Source organism: Penicillium hordei (genome assembly GCF_028827395.1).
Source record: "Penicillium hordei strain IBT 12815 chromosome Unknown utg000001l_segment0_segment0, whole genome shotgun sequence".
Classification (NCBI taxonomy): domain Eukaryota; kingdom Fungi; phylum Ascomycota; class Eurotiomycetes; order Eurotiales; family Aspergillaceae; genus Penicillium; species Penicillium hordei.
Genome location: NW_026623142.1, coordinates 6372455 through 6391602, shown reverse-complemented (window position 1 = coordinate 6391602; position 19148 = coordinate 6372455). Strand labels below are relative to the sequence as shown.

The 19148-nt window shown below is 51.9% G+C and overlaps 7 protein-coding genes across 7 annotated transcripts; 3 read left to right on the top strand and 4 right to left on the bottom strand.

The window, feature by feature from the left end:
* Nucleotides 1-144: 144 nt before the first annotated feature.
* N7537_002441 (acetyl-CoA carboxylase ACC1) lies at nt 145-7118 on the bottom strand (the record flags this gene model as incomplete). Its single annotated transcript, XM_056893499.1, has 3 exons — nt 145-6553; nt 6626-6891; nt 6972-7118. The coding sequence occupies 3 exons, from the start codon at nt 7116-7118 to the stop codon at nt 145-147; spliced, it is 6822 nt and encodes a 2273-aa protein (XP_056758494.1).
* Nucleotides 7119-7136: 18 nt separating this feature from the next.
* N7537_002440 (uncharacterized protein) lies at nt 7137-7661 on the bottom strand (the record flags this gene model as incomplete). The annotated part of the gene is made up of 3 exons (XM_056893498.1): nt 7137-7439; nt 7466-7496; nt 7534-7661. 3 exons carry the CDS (start codon nt 7659-7661, stop codon nt 7137-7139), a joined length of 462 nt encoding a protein of 153 aa, XP_056758493.1.
* A 1158-nt stretch (nt 7662-8819) lies between these two features.
* nde1 (nuclear distribution protein NudE) lies at nt 8820-10735 on the bottom strand (the record flags this gene model as incomplete). The annotated part of the gene is made up of 2 exons (XM_056893497.1): nt 8820-10379; nt 10436-10735. Coding segments are annotated over 2 exons (1860 nt in total), but the record flags the coding sequence as incomplete, so codon positions are not given.
* An 882-nt stretch (nt 10736-11617) lies between these two features.
* On the top strand, nt 11618-12954 carry N7537_002438 (cysteine hydrolase family protein; the record flags this gene model as incomplete). Its single annotated transcript, XM_056893496.1, has 4 exons — nt 11618-11727; nt 11790-12214; nt 12272-12403; nt 12452-12954. The coding sequence occupies 4 exons, from the start codon at nt 11618-11620 to the stop codon at nt 12952-12954; spliced, it is 1170 nt and encodes a 389-aa protein (XP_056758491.1).
* Nucleotides 12955-13415: 461 nt separating this feature from the next.
* Nucleotides 13416-14226, bottom strand: N7537_002437 (TRAPP subunit TRS20; the record flags this gene model as incomplete). The annotated part of the gene is made up of 2 exons (XM_056893495.1): nt 13416-13782; nt 13949-14226. The coding sequence occupies 2 exons, from the start codon at nt 14224-14226 to the stop codon at nt 13416-13418; spliced, it is 645 nt and encodes a 214-aa protein (XP_056758490.1).
* Nucleotides 14227-14770: 544 nt separating this feature from the next.
* N7537_002436 (splicing regulator NSRP1-like domain-containing protein) lies at nt 14771-16114 on the top strand (the record flags this gene model as incomplete). The annotated part of the gene is made up of 1 exon (XM_056893494.1): nt 14771-16114. The coding sequence occupies one exon, from the start codon at nt 14771-14773 to the stop codon at nt 16112-16114; it is 1344 nt and encodes a 447-aa protein (XP_056758489.1).
* A 416-nt stretch (nt 16115-16530) lies between these two features.
* N7537_002435 (40S ribosomal eS30 domain-containing protein) lies at nt 16531-17455 on the top strand (the record flags this gene model as incomplete). Its single annotated transcript, XM_056893493.1, has 3 exons — nt 16531-16710; nt 16807-16911; nt 17041-17455. Coding segments are annotated over 3 exons (309 nt in total), but the record flags the coding sequence as incomplete, so codon positions are not given.
* Nucleotides 17456-19148: the final 1693 nt, after the last annotated feature.

The window sequence follows — 19148 nt, the reverse complement described above, 5'->3', positions numbered from 1 at the left end:
ATAAAATCATCCAAACCAAAACAAAAACAAAAACAAAAACACCATGCAATCTGCCACAAAATAGAAAACGAAAAACCGAGCAAAAAAAAACATTGAACCATCAAGTCATAATAGATTGCGTGTGCAAAACAGATGCGAACCCATCTAAGCGGAACTAAGGTACTTAAGCACATTCTCACGTTCCTCAACAGGCAACATAGAAAGCACCTGTTGCACACCGCGGAGACCACCCTCCTTGTTGCCAATAAGCAACTGAGCAACTTCAGACGCAACGCCATCAGTGCGCAGCGACTCAACCTTGCTCTGAACAACCTTCTTGTTCTCCTCGTACCAAGTAGCAACCTTGTGGTCATCGTGCTCGAGTTCCTCGTCCAGCAGACCAGTCCAGGCGTGCAGGGTGCGCAGGTGCGCAGCACGAGGGGACTCGCCGAAAGCATCGACGCCGGGGGCAAGGGGCGCCGAGGCGGCGACCATGCGCTTGACGATCGTCTCTTCGCTGAGACGGCGGCGCAGACGCCAGTAGAAGAAGCGACGGGAGTTGATCCACTGCAGAGGCTTGCGGATGGTGTCCTTGGCTTGCATGCGGCCGGCGCGGTCGTGCAGGTCGGCGAATTGAAGCGCAATCTGCATGTACACGGGCAGGAGCTGCTCCTCGCGGGCGGCCATCTTCGCCTTGACTTCGCTGAGTTGTTCGTTGGTAAGGGAGGTGTCGGCCAGGGAGCGGCGGAGCTCGCCGTAGGTCGCGTCCAGACGGGCCATGGTGTCCAGCTGCTTCTCGCGGCGGTACTTGATGTTCACCATACCCTCGGGCTCGAGGACACCACCACGGGATTCTTCGTCGGCGTACATCTCCATCTGATCGGGGTTGATGGTGGGGTCGACGACGACCCATGATCCACCACGGAGCTCACCGTGGGGAGGAATGTACACGAAGATGGGCTGCTCGTAGTTGACGAGAGCGTCGACGATGTACGAACCGTACTTGAGGACCTCGTTGTACATATCACGCTGGCCACCGGAGAATCCTCTCCAGTTAGCCAGGATCATGACGGGCAGCTGCTCGCCGTTGTTGAAGTCGCGCAGAGCCTGGGCGGTCTTGTAGGCCGAGTTGGGGTACCAGACACCACCAGCCTCGGTGGAGATCATCTCCATAGAGTCGGGGTTGGCGGGATCGGCAGGGGTGACATTCTCCACCGAGCGAGTCTCGACGCCGATCACACCCATCGGGATACCACCAAGGCGGGCACGACCGACAACGACGGTGCGAGCCCAGCCACCAAGGGCCTCCTCGAAGGAGTCCTTGTCGAACAGACCAGGGAGGAAGCCGTCAACGTCCTCCTTACCGCTGATGAGCCATCTGACATCGTAAGGCTGCTTGGGGGGAGGGAAGTAGGCAACGTCACGGTCCCAGCTATCCGACCAGGGGCGAATGGGGATAGGAGCATTCTTCTTGTCGGGGACGAAGGACATCCACTCAACAATCTTCTCAACACCCTCGAAGTCATCGGTGGCAGTCATGTGAGAAACACCATTCTTGTACATGATCTGGGTACCACCAAGCTGAAGGTTGGAGGTGTAAACCTCGCGACCGAGCAGCTTGTTAATGGCAGGGGCACCAGTGAGGATGATGGGCTGGCCCTCAACCTGAATGGCACGCTGGCCGAGACGCACAAGGTAAGCACCGATACCGACAGAGCGGCAGGTAACGAGAGTGATGGTGAAGATGTCCTCGTAAGCCTTGGAGGTGGCACCGGCAATGAGACCGGAACCCTTCAGACACTCGACACCAAGACCGTCCTTGGCACCGATGACGGTAGTGATCTTGTGGCGTTCCTCACCCTCATCGTTGATGAGCTCGGTGATGACCTCCTTCTTCTTGCTGGCATCAAAGCGCTTCTTAACCTCGGGAGTGAGGTAAAGGTACTTGAAACCGGCCTCGGGCTTCTCCGGGTTGTTCCAGGCAACCGAGAAGAAGGGGATAATCTCATCGGCAACACCGATGCGGGCACCCGAGTTGGCAGACAAGTAGATACGAGGAATACCCAACTTGCGGGCAAGCTCGGTACACTTGTGGAAGAACTTGTCTTCCTGAGGACCGAAGGAACCAATCTGGAAGGTGATGTCGTTGGCGATGATGATGAAACGTCTGCCGCGGGGGTACTCGGGAGTACGGGCAGTGATGATCCAACCAACCATACCGTGAGTGTTGGTACCAGGCTCGCGAGACACCTCAACAAGGTTGTCGGTGTCATCCAAAACCAACTCGCTGTAGTCAATGCACTCTCCAACAGGAGGGCGCTTCTCGTACAAGGAAGGAATCTTCTCGGCAACCTTGGACCAGCTGTTCTGGAAGGCCTGGCGGAAAAGCTCGGGGAAATCGTACACGTACTGAGTTCCCATCAAGTGAGCCTTGTAACGCTTGGGCTGCAGCCATTCCTTAGTAGGGTAAGGGGTGGCGACAGGGCGCAGATGCATCGAGCCCAGCTTGGCGGTACCACCAATGCTCTGGAAGATCCACTCGCCCTTCTCGGACTTGCGCTCGATGTACAGCTCGACGTTGATGATGAAACCGTAGGTGTTGCTGATAATCACACGCAGAGGGTAGGGCATACCGGTAGCGGGGTCGGTGCAAAGAATACGGATCTCTGCGCCAGTAACCCGGAGGCGCCACAGGCGGCGGCCGAAGCGATCGAGGAAACCGGCCAGGGCTTGCTCGACATCGACGGGCTGGAGGTTGAAGACGGGAGAGAAGTTAATGAAGATGTGGTTCAGATCAGAGTTGTTGTTGCCAATGATCTCCAAGGCGTCCAGGATGTCGTTCATGAGACGGTCAGCCTCCGAGATCAGGTACTCAGCGGTGGGGATATCATCACGCAAACGGCCGGGACGAACCACGGCACGAATGAAGTAGCGCTTGTCAATAGCCTTGTCGTTCTCGGGACCCTTGCCGATAGCTTCGTAAACGTGAATGTTGCGGTTCTCGGTGAAGACGGGCTTGATGTTGAACTTGGAAAGACGGCCAAGCTCCAGCTGGAAGGCAAGAGCGGGCTCGCTGTGACGGATACTCAGATCCTCCTCGTAGTTGGGGCCACGGAAAGTGAAGTAACCAGGATAGACACCCTGCTTGCCGCAGATGAAGGTAACACGACGAATACGACGAGCGAGGAGCTCATCCTTGTTGTCAGCGAGCAGCTGTTTCATCTGTTCAACAAGCTCGGAATCTTCCATGTCCTCAATATCGCGAATGGCAATGTTGCAGACTCCAGTGAGCTCGCTGTCACTCACGGGCTTAGGGGCGGGGCGACGCTTGCCTTCGAGGCTAGCAATGAGACCCTGCTCGCTGGGACGCTTGGCGTTGGAGCCACCGAGAGGGAAGACCTCAAGAGCCTTGGAGAGGAACTCCTCAGCATCCTCCAAGTACTGCACGGGGATGATAACACCCTTGCGGACGGGGTCACTGGAGGCGTCGCTCACGAAGAGGGACATGTCGCCGATGGAGTTGATCCGCTTAAAGGGGTTGGTCTCCGCAATTGGAGTGCCCGGGGCGGAGGGCTGGGTGGAGTTGAGAACACCGAACTCACGCTGGCCGAGCTTGCCAAGGGTGAAGTCCCAAGACAGGAAGGGCTGCTCAGTGGAGGCGTTGTATTCGATACCTTTGAGAGTGTATGCACGGTAGGCACGGCGAACATAAACTTCCAGGGAGGCGAGGGTAACCCAAGGGTCAGCGTGGACGAAGAAGCGAGGAAGAACATCGAAGACGGTGTACTTCGAGTCGACAACCTCCTTCAGGACCTCCAAGGAAGGCTCACGGTGCTCCCATCCGGTCTCACCGTAGCGAGACTCGACAACGGAAGACCGCAGAATGTGCTCCATCTGGGACAAGCGCTCATCCAGAGATGGCATAGCGCACTGAATAAGAACCTCACGGGCCTTGAGGGTAACCTTAGCGGAAGAACGAGACTCGAGTTCGGTCAACTTCTTGAGAATGGGCTTGAAGTGCGTGCCAACGTTCTCGACAAGGGGCTGGTTGGGGCGGTACATGTCCAAAATAGCCAGGACCAGGTTGTTCTTAGAACCAATGCGGCTATGAGAGAGGACAGTGTGGACAATGCTGGTGATGTCGTCCTTGTTCTCCTCGCGGAGCTTGAGAATAACATCCTCGTCGCGGAGGTTATGGGTGGAAAACAGCTTCTCAACGTCGTAGTACTGTTCAAGCAAGCCAATGAAGACATTGTACTCGTTGGACTTCAAACCATCCAAGTACTTGTTGATGACCTGAACGAGAGGCAAGAGGGTGGCCTTGAGAATCTCAGCATCGGCAGGGCCGATGTTCTCCTCGATGAAGCGAACGATGGCCTTCTGGAGCTGCTTGGCAGGGAACTCGGCCTTGCGGGCCTTGGCACGGTCAACCACGTTCTGCAGCTGAGCATCCAGTTTCTGAGGAATACGAGAGTGCAACGCAGAGGACTGCGCATTCCACTCGCCGTAGGGAAGATCGGGGTTGCGCAACACCTCAACAAGATCCTGCAGGGTGGTACTCATGATGACCTGGTTGTCGAAACCGCGAAGGATGTTCTCCAAAATGCTATGAAGCAGGAAGAAGCGCTGGGAGGGCTTGTTACCGAGAACGGTAGGGGAGCCAAGCTCGGGCAGCTGACCAGTGAAAGGCTGAGCGTGCTTGACGCGGGAAGGGTCATCCAGGGCGAGGATACCGAGGATGTCACCAGCCTCCAGAGTGGCACCGGGCTGCTTGATGAGCTGCACGATACCATCCTCCTTTGCGATGAGGGGCATGTACATCTTCATGACCTCGACTTCAGCGTAAGACTGACCAGAGCGGATGTGCTCTCCATTCTCAACGGTGAACTTGACAAGCTTACCGGGGGAGGGAGAACGGAGCTGAGTAGGATCGTTCTCTTGCTCCAAGAGGCAGGTCTTGCCGTCAACACTGAGACGAGTGGCAGCGGCCTCCTCCTTCCAGTAAACGTTGTGACTACGGCCGCTGAGAAGAACCAGCAAACCACCATCAGCCAGGGCGCGAACACCGACTGAGCACTTGGAGCCGTTGATGAAAAGGTGGTAGCTGTCCAAGCTGGCACGAGTAGCAGTGAACTTGTAACGCTCGCCTTCGTAGATGAAGTCGACGGGGAAAACAGTCTTCAGGATCTCCTTGGACGGGACCTGACCCTTTCCGAGACCATTGCGGTACTCCTCAATACCGGCCTCGCTAGCAAGGTGGGCCTTGGTGACGGCACCACAAATGATGGCAACGTTCTGATCGGGACGCTCAGCCGTCAGCTTGTTGGTGATAAGCTGGTCGAGCCATCCAGTGGTGATAGTGTTGTCCTCGAAAGCAGGGGTTTCGAGAAGCTTGATCAGGTATTCGACAGTGGTTCGGAAATCACCACGAATACTCAATTCCTTCAAAGCAACAACCATGTGCTTGCGCGAAGCGGATCTGTTCTCGCCGTAGGCGAAAATGTGACCGAATTGACTATCCGAGAAACTGTGGATACCACCAGCAGTACCGACAGAGAAGTAACCCCAGACGTTTGATGAACTGCGGAAGTTCAGCTCGTGCATGGTACCACTGGAAGGCTTGAACCCCTCGCCGGGATCTTCAGAGGTGATACGGCAAGCAGTGGTGTGGCCCTTGGGCTGAGGACGGCGCTGGGTCTGGAAGCTCTCTTCCTTGGAGAAGTCGAAGTCAATGTCGGCGGAGGTGTTGGGGTCGACACCGTAAAGGAGACGAATGTCACGAACGCGGTGCAGGGGGATACCCATAGCAATCTGGAGCTGGGCAGCGGGCAAGTTGACTCCCGAGACCATCTCAGTGGTGGGATGCTCAACCTGCAGACGAGGGTTCAACTCGAGAAAGTAGAACTTGTCATCGGAGTGCGAGTAGAGGTACTCGACGGTACCGGCGGACACGTATCCGACCAACCGACCGAGACTCACAGCAGCGCGCTCCATGGCCTGGAAAGTGGGTTGTTTTGCAATAGTCACAGGAGCCTCCTCGATAATCTTCTGGTGACGACGCTGGACAGAGCAATCACGACCGAAGAGGGAAATGTTGTTACCGTACTGATCAGCCAGCAACTGCACCTCTAGATGGCGAGCGTTACCAGCTAACTTCATGATGAAGATAGGCGATCCCGGAATCTCGTTGGCGGCGGCGTTGTACAAGGCGTGGAACTCTGCCTCGTTCTCGACCTTTCGGATACCTTTACCACCACCACCTTCGGAGGCCTTGACCATGACAGGGAAACCGATTTGCTTGGCCTTCGCCAACCCCTCTTCCGGGGAAAAGGTGCAGCCCTTGTTATAGACCTCGTCCTCGACTGTCACGATACCGTTTTCATCGAGCTTCACGGCGTCAACGCCGGTTCCAGACCAGGGAATACAAGGCACACCGGCATGCTGTGCAACAATGGTCGAGGAAATCTTGTCACCCAGTGAGCGCATGGCTGAAGCTGGGGGTCCAATGAAGATGATCTTCTTAGGCGACGCAGCGAGAGATTCGGGTAACCGAGGGTTTTCGGAGGCGTGACCCCTACAAAATGGGCATTAGCACTTCGTTCTTTTGGTTCTTTTCCCTCCTTCCCGATATCTCCAAACCACTTACCATCCTGCCCACACGGCGTGAACATCCATCCGCTCCGCAATATCGACAATCAACTCGACGTTGGCATAATTATTATTATTGGTTCCACCGGGAACCTCGACATATTGGTCGGCCATGCGAATATAGTCGGCGTTGGCAGTCAAATCTTCGGGCGTGGCCATCACGGTAAATTGGATAGCCCGCTCGTTGCCGAAGGTCTCGTAAGCCCATTTCCGCACTGAGCGAATCTCTTTGACAGCAGCGATACCGTTGTTGGCAATAAGCACCTAGGAACCAGTTAGTCCCATGTCCGATTTGCCCATCTTCTTTTCCGTGATCATGAGTTTTCTTTCGATTTCCTACTTACCGATGTGATGACGGAGTGACCATCGTGAGCAGCCACGAAGTCCTTCACAGCGCTAGGGGGTGCTGATTCGAGGGCATTACCACCGATGAAATGTGAGGGGATGTCCTGTTTGGCGACAGGCTCGCCGTTGCCATTTGTGATGCTCATGATGTTAATGATCACAGGTCAGACTCCCTTATAAGGAATTGAAGTAACGTTTTCGCGCGGTATCCAACAGCGCTGATTAAAAAGTCGGTAATGTACAATGCTGGAAGTGGCGGAAAGAGCCTGAGTGGTGGCTGTGGGCAGAAAAAGGCGAGGTAGAGAGGGAGAGGAAAGAAGGATAAACGTCAGGGATGAGATCTGGAGGGGAAGAAAGGCCAGGTCAGCACGAGCAAAGTCGAGAACTTGGGGCTCGAAGAAAGATAGTGTCAAATGCGGAATCGGTCTGCAGGGTTCGCAAACGGAAGTGAAAGTACGAAGTAAGACCTAGTAGCGAATGCAGTCAGACTTACCGGGAACCACCAAAACCCGAATAGAAATTTTCTAAGATTGGAATATAGAAATTGAAGAGATTCAGAACCCAAGTCCAATAATAATAAAGTCCCAGGGGAGAAAATTGCTGAGAAGATGATTTTCTAGAGGTCCCACCCCAAGTGGAGTTGATCCCAACTGGCTATGATGGATTCCCCTAAGTGACCGAAAACGCATGTATCTTTACATAATTAATACTATGGAAAGGTACTTGCCCAGGAACGAGCTCCCCCAACTCCCTGGCTTTGTTGGGCCAGGTTCCACTACAATTTGTTGCCCACCACTTCACTTCGGTGATTTGTTTTTTTTTTTGGTCTTTTTTTTTTATTGATTTGATTTTATTCTTTTCTGTTTTAATTAATTTCTTGAAAATAAAGAATTAGATAAAAACCAAACCAGCCTCTAGGGAATACTCCGTACTATTACGGAGGAATATCTCATCTATACTACCTACCTGGTATGCTCCGTACTCCGTATTCTGGATGCTTCCCCACGGGTCCCGGCACCGTACGCACCCGTGCATTCGGCACCCGATTCGGTCAGCGTCTTCGGAGAGCGATCTTCTTCTCTCTCTCACATGCAATTCAAGATGCAGTGTTGTTAATACTTGGAGATTCCAAGGGTAAATTATTTATTTGGCATATTATATTCCATACGCCCTAGGTATATATACAAAGTAAATATCTTCAATGCGATCTAGAATCTGTAATCAAGATATGCTCCCGACCTCGGGAGGTCTACGCCACTTCTAATTTGAGAATGGCACCAACGCTATCCCAATTCGGCCGACGTGCATCATTCAACATCAGCCGTGGTGTAAATTGCGTACTTTGTACAACAGAAAAATGATCGTAGACCAATCATATTCATGATCGCCATATCCCCAACTCAACCTATTCCCAAAAGTATGGATCTACGTCACAATCGAAACGAAACCTCAATTTATACCTACCTCATGTAGGTATTGTACATCATACAATGTTATTTTGTGGAGCATAAATAACAACATGGGTATTATTGAATCTTGAATGAAAAGACAATCGCTGAGACACAGCTTAGAACGTCCCCAGAATCCACCGGGGGCCACACCGCACACAGAGGAACCAGGCCTGGCTGGCCCGAGACGAGTCAACATGCAAAACTGAACAGGAAGGGATATGACCAAGGCGGTCTGCCGGGAAGGACCCCCACTCCTCTTGTAAAATGCAGTCGATCAAAGTCAATCTTGGAAGTATGTAAAACAAACGTGGAAAGATAACCCTAGCACACAAACCACCCGTTCACTAAACCCCTCCATGCAAATTGAATAAATAGTAAACGCGAAAAAAAGACGAACTAAAAGGTCTCTCCCAGGTCACTGACTTGGGTCTTCCTATTGGGCGGCGGCATGGCACCAGGTCCAATGCTAGTCTTGAAGCTTCGGGGTGCCGGGATGCCGCTGATGGTTCGTTTCTTCACTACAGGGGTGGGGGTGGTAGTCACGGGTGGCCGTTGAGGCGGTTGAATCTCCTGGGAGATGCGGGAGGTGGTTGGCGTAACAATGTCTTGGTCCTCATCGATGAGGGACATGCCAGCGATGTTAGGGAGTTGGCCGGCGTGATTGCTGAGAGATGACCGTGGCCGACGGCTCTCTGTCAGAGGGTTTGTCGAGTAGTGACCCAGTGGCGTTTTGGCTCCGGGACGACTCGAACGACTTTCGGGCCGGGCATTGACAGGAACACCCGAGTGCACGCTCTGGCTGAAGGAGCTGCGGCTAGAGAAACTAGTTCGGCTGCTCGGGCGACTCTCGGCGGTCCGTCCAAATGACTGGCGACCCTGCGGGGGGTAAGATGGAGTGCTTTCGCTATCCCGCGCGGAGGAACCGAGGCTACTATTACTCAGTCGCTTGCGAGAACTGCGAACAGTGATCGACGAGGGGACGATCGGAGTGTCGCTGATAACAGATCCAGAACGAGGGGATCCGCGAGAGGAGGTGTCGGATGGGGCAGGAAGTCGAGATTTGGCTGATTGGACGCGCTCTTCGAGCTTCTGCATCTTACCAATCAGGCCACGGATCTGGAATAGTGATCCAGACTTGGGAAGCCCTGGCGGCCGCGAGGTGTTCATTCTCGTCAAACTATTGCGAGACGAGATCGACATAGAGGGAGTGGACCGACCATTGCCATTGCCATTGCTATTTCCGGTGCTATATGCGCTATTGCTGTAAGCGAGAGATGTGGCTCGTGAATGAGTGGTGCGCGGTTGAGTCCGAGCGTGAAGGGTTCTAGAGTTCACTGGATCTGCACCAGCGGCTCTCTGTCGAGGGAATGTAGGCGTGGAGTTTGCATGGGGGTTGATTGACTTGCGCATGTTCACAGACGACTCGGAGATAGGGGGTGACGGTGGGGTAGCGGTAGACGACGCAAGGGATGATTTAGCGGGGGGCGTGGCGAATACTGGGGAAGATGTAACGGTGCCAGGCGAACGGTCAAAGATCTCCAAACTTTGTGGAGTTGCCGGGCTGCGATGGTACAATGGAGTAGGCTTGCGGCGGCGCATCCCATGTCCTTCGGTATTTCGAAGCTTCTCTTGGATGATCTCAGCCTCAATCTTCAGATCCGACAGCTCGTCTCGGAGGCGTTGATTGTCAATGCGCAGCTGCTCCCGCTCCTGCTCTCCATTTCTGATTTCCTCCTCTAGCAAGACCCCGCGCTCAATGCCGATGTTGTATTTGGACTCCATGTCCTCCAGGGACGAGGTGGTGTTCCGGGCTTGGCGCTCGTAGTCATCGTTGGCAACTTCAATGTCTCGAAGCTTGAGCTGCAAAGTGCGATTCGCGTCTCGCAGCGTGGTGATTTCTTTCTGCAGGTTGTTCTGTACAGAGTTGCCTTCGGTTTTCGACTGCTTGTATTTGGTCTGCCAACGCAATGTTAGCCCCGGAAAAATGGTGAACAATGAGCATCATCCCTTACCTTCCACTCGTCAACTTCATATCGCATCGTGTCGAGCTTTTCCTTCAGTTGCCGTTCCCGCTTTTCTGAAGCTTCAATGTCCTTCTCCATCTCAGTCTCCAGCTCCCGGCTGGAGGACTGAAAGTCCGCAAGCTCCGCCTCAAGTTGCTCATACTGGGATTTGTAATGAGCCAGTTCATCTCTGTAAGAGCTACTCGTATGCTTCCGTTCGGAAGGTGACTCCTCGACGGCCGGCATCTTCTCGCGTTGGGCACCCAGAGGACCGGTCGCAAAGAAGATGTCTGGACGACACCCGTCGTCCAAAATTGGCGAAAGTCAGCGGAAACTGTACGTCAGGCTGTCTTGCCCTACAGATCGCTCCAGCCCCTCTCAAAGACTCATATGCTGTGTGGTGGCCCGATGTCAACAACCGTGCGTTTTGATAAGAGCCCCTCGCGGAGGCGGTGACGCAAGGGATTGGTTGCGGTGCCTGGTAATGTGTCCGTCCACAGAGAGGAAGAGAAGATCGAGGGATGTGGCGAGCTAAGATGGGCAAAGCTGGGTTACCTTCGACCCGCCTCGTGTCGAAAAGCGGGTTAGATTAGATCGGGCTGGGAGAAACCGATGTTGTTGTTTCGGTCGTCAGGGGGGGCCAGTAGATGCGCTAGTCCTCATTTGGCAGATCTGGGATCAGCCACCCACCGCTCTTTTGGCGCGTTTGAGGCAGACATGTTCTGCCCCAGGCATCAAAAGGCGCTGTAAGGCATCAGTGTGGAGCTAAGCCTCATTGGAGCTGAAAGTGATCCTGATCGACCTCAGCCCGTGATCTGGACTCAGCAGTCCCCAGTCTCCAGTCTTTAGGTCTCTGGAGCAATCAAGTCGGAGAGGTAAGTAGCTTTATCTGCCTTTCAACATTTGCTTTAGAACCCTTTGCGAGCCTCCAAGCTCTAAGAACATGTGTTTGTTACCTCTAGACACTACCCTGGACGCTATGCCCACGCACGCGGTTCTTAAGATCGCTGATCATCCTGTTTGCTTCCACGCACTTGTTTACCCCCGATTATTTGCAAGCTCCATCTGTCTACCTCAGTGCTGAGGTGCATCGGTTAAACGTGGGAGGATGGTATGACATCTAAACTTACAGTTCCTGTCCCTTAGATAGATCCCCTCCAGTGAGGCTAAGGCCCAACCCGATCTATCACCATGGCAGACTCAACCGATCTCAACTTGGACGATGCGCCCAGCGACCTTCAAGACATTCCAGAACTGGCAATGCAATTGGTGCCCCCTCCGGAGGGGACATACCCTGACAAGTAAGTTCTCATCCCATTGCCCCTTGCTTGATAGGGCCAATATCAACGACTTATGTCTACAGAGCAACTCTTCTCGCCGCAGTCCAGGACCATGGCAAGGAACATGGCTACAATGTGGTTGTTAAATCGTCAAGCACACCCACGGAGAAGAAACCTGGCCGCACCGCCAAGGTGTGGCTGCGTTGTGATCGTGGCGGCCATTATCGACCACGGAATGGTCTGACTGAGGAAACGCGCAAGCGTCGCAGAACCTCGCGGTTGATGGATTGTCCTTTTATGCTAGTCGCAGCTGGCTCTCCGGGTATCTGGACCCTGACGGTGCTAAATGCGACACACAATCATGGCCCTATCATCGAGAAGCCGCGACAGGTACCTCACCACAAGGTCCGCAAGGGCCAGCTGCCAGCTATCCCTTATGATTGGCCCCACGATGCCTCATTTACCCCATACACCACTGCACTTGTGATAATTGACATGCAAAAAGACTGTAAGTATTTCGGACTATTGCCACTATCAGAGGATCATCTGGCTGATTTTATCCTAGTCTGTTTGCCTGAAGGATACATGGGATATCAGGGCTATGATATTTCTGGCGCGCAGGCTTTGATTCCCCGTCTACAAAGATTGCTCCATGCTTTCCGCTCTGGCGGATTCTCGGTCTACCACACTCGCGAGGGTACTTAGTGTCTTGAGCTCTCAATATCCTTTTACTAACTCACATCAGGACACCGACCCGATCTGTCTACTCTCTCAAGCCGTGAGGCATATCGGTCTCGTAATAACGCATCCGGCTTGGGGATTGGTTCCCCCGGTCCCATGGGCCGTCTGCTTATCCGTGGCGAACCGGGCCACGACACTGTTGACGAACTGTATCCTCTCCCCGGTGAGCCGGTCATCGACAAGCCCGGCCGAGGTGCCTTTGCACACACCGATTTTGAGCTCCTCCTTCGCAACAAGGGAGTGAAAAACCTCGTTATTGCGGGTGTGACCACCGACGTCTGCGTTTCGACGACCATGCGCGAAGCTAATGACCGTGGCTTTGACTGTGTTATCTTAGATGACGGCACTGCAGCCGCCGAGCCCTCGCTACATGTTGGCACTATTCAATCGATTCAAATGGAAGGCGGAATCTTTGGAACTGTTGCCAAGTTGGAAGACGTCATTCACGCTGTCGATAATTTCAAAACCGTCACCATGAAGAAGCTGGCTCCTCAGATGACCGTCTAAGTATGTACTATTTGTTTTAGCGGGTTGGCTTTGGACGCTGGGATTGGAAGGAAATTCCCGGCGTTTGGGACTGGAGTTATCTCTTTTCTGTTGAGATACTGCAGTACGCATACTCGTTGCTTTTCTTTTTCGAACCTCTTCTTTTGTTAGGTTTTAGCGAGCCAGGGACTTCATTGATCCCAACTAGTGTCATTTTTTGCCAATCAATTTAGGTGGAGAACAATAGTCATTTGCACTTCTAGTTCAATTGGTTGTTTTGAATCAAGAATAAGAAGCACACTTTTGTTTGTATTACACCACACTAAATTATCGACCCCATCGTTGACTTGTGACCTTGTTTATCTATGCTGCAAAGCAAGTCAAAACAATGCAATAGATACAGAGAAAGAATCAACCCCCAAAAGAATACATGCCCTAGTAACGCCACGCTCATGAACTAAAACTACCAAGGGACAGCAAGATTACAGCCATTTTTTCCCTGCAGCAGTAACCCGTGTTCTGAAAACAGGACTCTTGATCTCCATTCCCTGCTTATAGAACGGGCTCATCGCCGTCTTGACATAGCTCTCATATACCTCGTTCATGAACTGGCGCACGGCCTCTTCGGTCTGCGGCGAGGTCGGATTTGCGGCGATAGAGCTGGACGAGGCGCGTGTGGTAGATCCTGCTGTGCCTAGCAGGGAGGAGGAACCAAGACCGCTGCTTGTGCTGGTTGAAGAGGGGAGATGCGGGGGTTGATGGAGGAGGAGGAAGCGCGCGCCACTCGGGGTGAGGAAGGCCGTGATGTAGGCTGCCGCCGGTGGGTAGGTGTCGATATGCTTCAGGTACCTTTTGCGACAATGTTAGCTTTGGAATTGGATGTTTGATGTGGGGCATAAAGCGCTTATTTGGGCCTGAGGTTCGCTGTGTTTATGTGGCACTCAGGGATTCAAGCTCAGGAATTCGAGCCGGTTTGCAGGAGCAATTTGAGGTTTGAATAGCTTGTTGAACTTACATTCCGCCATTAGTCCATTGCGCTTCTTCCAGTATGTCCAGACTCGAGTGGATGATGAACTGGTTCATGTACTGCGCTGTCTCCGGGAAGCGGAAGCGGGCAATGCCATCACCACCCCCCTTCGATGTGCCAAAGGCAATGTTGAACAAAGGTGTGTCAGTGGGTGATAGAATGGTGAAGTAGTAGGACATTTTGAGTAGATTTGGATTATTCAGGGTTGAGATGGAGCCGAAGACCGTCGAGGAGCCGGGGATTGTGGCTTTACTAGCGGCCGCCATCACGTGGCTGGTAAGAAATGAGCTTCCATGAAGATGATGTATACACTTTTGATACATTTGAAGGTTGAAAATTATTTTATCAAAGCGTGGCTTTCTAGACTTTTGAACTAGTTCATGTTGGCCTTCATGCTGTCTTCAAAGGAAATTTGGGAGTGACATCTTGTCCAAAACTGGTTCTCAGCTATTATATATATCTTTGTATCTGTAACCTAGAACTGAATCTGCTAACTGTATTGAAGATATATTTGAGCTCGTAACACAACAAGTCCAAAATATACACATAGTATCAAAATATAATCAATACCTCTGAATGCCCAAACCAACTTCACTATGTGTTTGGTACTCCGTATACTATAAATGCTCCGATCTCCCCGCAAAAGTCACAAACACGTGACCTACTGATAACAAGCCACGACTTTATCGCAGTCGATCGCTATCGCAACTTTTGACCTCGACAAGCACCTCCTGCCAAATATACCAACGTCGTTGCTATTAATCTGAGCACATAAAGCCCTGGAACGGATTGGAACACCTAAGGTCTAATATGGCAGCAAATCTCCCCTACGGATTGAACCTTCCGAACAAAAGTCTGGCGGCAAAGAAACCAGGGAGCGGGCAGAAAAGAAAGAACATATTCGACGACGGCTCCGAAGATGAAGACCAACAAACTGGCAATGGTGCAATCGAAATCTCAACGATTGGAGGGCTAGAGGAGCCAGCTACGAAAAAGAAACCCCCGCCAAGCGCAGGGCCACCGCCGAAACGCAAAATCCAATTTGGGAGCGGTCCGAAACCAACAGCCAAACCACTCAGCAAGAACTCGCTATTTGCAGATGATGAGGATGAGGATGAAGAAAGGGAAAAAGAGCAACAAGGCGCAATAAAACTTGGATTGAACCAGGCGAAATCGAACAAGCCAGCCGCCCCTGCTCAGAAATACACCAATCTCGCGTCAATGCATAGCAGCAACATGCAAGCAAAGGCAGCCGAAGAGCTCGACCCATTGATCTACTCATACGATGAAGTATACGACAGCCTGCATGCCAAACCCGCCAAGGCATCAGTGGAAACTAAGAGTGAAACACCCAAGTATATGCAGAACTTGCTACAGAGTGCGGAGATCCGGAAACGGGATCAACTGCGGGCTAAGGATCGACAGCTAGCCAGGGAGCGTGAAGCTGAAGGTGATGAGTTTGAGGACAAAGAGAAATTTGTCACCTCTGCCTACAAGGCGCAGCAAGTGGAACTGCGCAAGGCAGAGGAAGAGGAAGCACGCCGTGAAAAGGAAGAAGAAGAACGGCGCAAAAAGAGTGGCGGCTCCGGCATGATTGGATTCTACCGGGACGTTCTGTCGCGAGGAGAAGCACAGCACGAGGAGGTCGTGAAGGCTGCAGAAGAGACTGCCCGCCGTATCAAAGCAGGTGAGATCATCGAGGAGATGGAGAATAAAGAGGATAAGACGGATGCTCAGAAGGCGGAGGATCTCAATGCTCATGGAGCTCGGGTCGTTGTGAATGACGAGGGCCAAGTTGTCGACAAGCGCCAGTTGTTGTCTGCAGGACTGAATGTGGCACCGAAACCGAAAACTCAATCATCTACGGCGAAAGCAGGAGCTTCACGGCCTACTACCGGACGACCAGGTACCGGTGCTGGTTACCAGGGTGCCCGTGGTGCTCAACGGGCGCGACAGACCGACATGGTCGCAAGCCAATACGAGGAGCGTGCACGACAAGAAGAGGAGGCTGAGGCTGCAAAGCAAAAGGAGATTGCCGAAAAGAGTCGCAGTCGCAAGACCGAGAAAGATGTGTCCAGCGCCAAAGAGCGGTATCTGGCAAGAAAGAAAGAACGAGAAGAGGCTGCTGCCAAGGAGAAATCGAAGGGGGCCTAAATGTATACCAAAAGGCGGATTGGATCTATTGCATCCATGGAATTTTGGAATGCCTCATCTTGCATAGCGCTGGGGAAAAACATGTACATTACTCGTGATACCAAAAAGAGACCCCGACTTTGAGTCATAAGGCTATTTGCTATGGACGGATCTTACGTAGAAGGTCCCAAGCTGCGTAAAGTCCGTAAAGTCCGGTAGGGAATATAAATATGTAACAACCATCTGCTTGCACCCTCCCCATTTTTGTCCCTTTCTATTTACCCAATTCCTACTTCCGTAACACTCAGTAAGTGCTCCAGGGTTATTGCCATACACTTCGGAGAAACTATTGCCAAGACCCCTTAACCCCGGCTTACCTCACCGGCTTATCTCACATCACATGACCCCACACGGGCTGAGTTAATCCGGACCGAAAGCACTCGCTAAGCCGCCCCACACAGGTCGCACTCCCAATTTTGCACTCCCAATCGAGATTCAAGAATCGCTTCATCACCAAACCACTTCCATCTCCCGTTCATCAACGTCAATCATCCAACATGGGTAAGGTTCACGGCTCTCTCGCCCGTGCCGGTAAGGTCAAGGCTGCCACTCCTAAGGTGAGTTCTCTTCGATTTCCAGCCAACGCCACTCGATACACGATTCGCAGTGGCCATCCATCCGACCGGTCTTTTTAACGACAATTTTGCATCCAGGTCGAGCCCCAGGAGAAGAAGAAGAACCCCAAGGGTCGCGCCTACAAGCGTATTCTTTACACTCGCCGTTTCGTCAACGTTACCATGACCGGTGGCAAGCGCAAGGTACATATCGAATGACTCACACCCACCACGCACAACCAAACACAACGCACATTTCGCGAAATATCCACGACCACACACCACGAACTTCGAGAGTGAAGGACAGAAAGGCTGACTAGTCGCGAAATGCAGATGAACCCCAACCCCGGCCAATAGATTATTCAAGTCGTTAAAACAACCACCTGAGCCGCGATCGGCTAGTCGAGTTCTACGATGAAAATCTTCGCATGACCACGGCACGACCACGGCCCAAACGAACGAAAGCACACCAGATACGGCTGGTACTTGTACGGATGATATCACGCTTCTTCGTCTTCACTTGAATTTTTTTTTTGCTGGCAATGGGTTTTTTTTGGAGGTTGATTCGCGGAAATGGATGAATACCCATGGCGGTCTGAGGATGGAAAGCTGTGGCTGGATGTGAGCTGTCTACGGGCAGTTCTCGCAGGCTAGACTTCAGAGTCACTTTTCGACTCATTTAATAGGCTGTTTCATGAATTGCATTTCCGATCCAGAGATGGACTCTGCCTCTTTTCCCATGCTTTTCGGGTTATCTTTACTTGAGAAAGTGCCTAGAGCTATAGAGCTTGCTCTTTTTATTCAGTTGTATGCCTCTGCAGGGCTGATACTGGAGTTGTAGAATGCCTCTTCCATGGTGGGACTCAGCCCTATGCGGTTTGTTACGCGGTTTGTTCTGTTGGCCTCCCAACGACAATAATGGAGTACAATTCCTGAAGTGACTGTACATCGGAGTGTACTCCAAACCGCTTGCCCCACCCATACCTGTCAGAGCTCACCAGTATATAGCCCAAGTCCTCATCTTCCCTACCTTTGTGTCGCATCATGGGGCACCGCGCCATGAAAAGTGCGGGGGATAGAGATTGGCGAGTCTTTTCGCTTTAGCTTGGTTCAAGAGAACGTGGAGCCTTTGTCTCTTTTATAGTACCTACAAGAATAGTCGGCCTCTTACTTTGACGACGGGGATTTCAATACCTTGATCTATTTGGCTCAAGATGATGTTAGGGTCGTTATATTTACGGGGATACTACTACAATGTCTTCTTAGTGTCTTTCCTCCTTCCCATCTTATCGTCAGAAGGATGGAGATGCGAGGCCCTTTTCGATCCATCCCCGGACAATATAAAAGTAGTGGCTAGTTAATTACTCCATAATAGTAACTAGAAGAATATGCTTACATAATGTCCATCTTCTGGAAGACACGCATCCACGCAAATCTTCCGATAACCTCCCACGTGACGTGTTCATATTGTACCTATCACCTAATGACAGGGACAGGCTCATTTAGAGTGAGAAGTAAGAGATAATTTCGCATGGCTCGGAGCTCGACGTCATGACATAAATGACGGATGTTCCTGCGTCGTGTGGGATAATGATCTGAAAAACAAGGAGGCATGACCTCACCAACTCAATGCCGGGTCATCCGGAAATCATGACTTTGCGAACATGTTTGGCAAACATGATTGATGTTCCAAAGCCGAGACGCCCACGGATCGACGGCTTAATTTAAGGTTATCGGGGGGGAGCACGAGATGACTAAGGGATATTGGCCAGTAGCCAACTTCAATCCTGGCCTCCACATCCACTTGAGCTAAAGATGGGACCCAACGAGCAGATATCCAGACATGTCTAATCGTCAGACAGTGGAGAAATGTATCGCCTAGGGGTGATTGAGTTCAATCGTACCCCATGATCCCAAACTCGTCTCTACCCTACACATTGCAATGACATCGATTGAACTCAGTTCCGGGTTCTTGACCGTTTGGAATTGATTTTACATATTGCGATACTGCAGGGCACAATCCAATGAAGGGTATACGTGTTAGTTGGACCAGAAGATGCAAAAGAATCAAAAGTTGCAGGCTACCATACTCCGTCACGTTAACTGGAGAATAAAAGAACAGATATAAAGCGTGAAGACCTGGATTAGACATCAACTGCTGGGAGATCCACTTATCCCACTCCCTATCTCTGGTTGAGCATCATCGACTTCTGATGTTATGCTGTACCATGACATCGAGCTCCCCATTGCTTTTCTTGGATCGTCGGGCAGCGGGCCTTGGAATTCAAGCAAAGGCATGGGATGGCTCAGCTGCGTACCGAGCATTACTCTATGCACTCACTTGTGCTTGCTCCAGTTCAGATACCACCGAAATTACTTCATGATGCAATGAGGAGAAAGATAGTTCCTAATATTATTTAGGTACCCCCGGGGCCCCAATT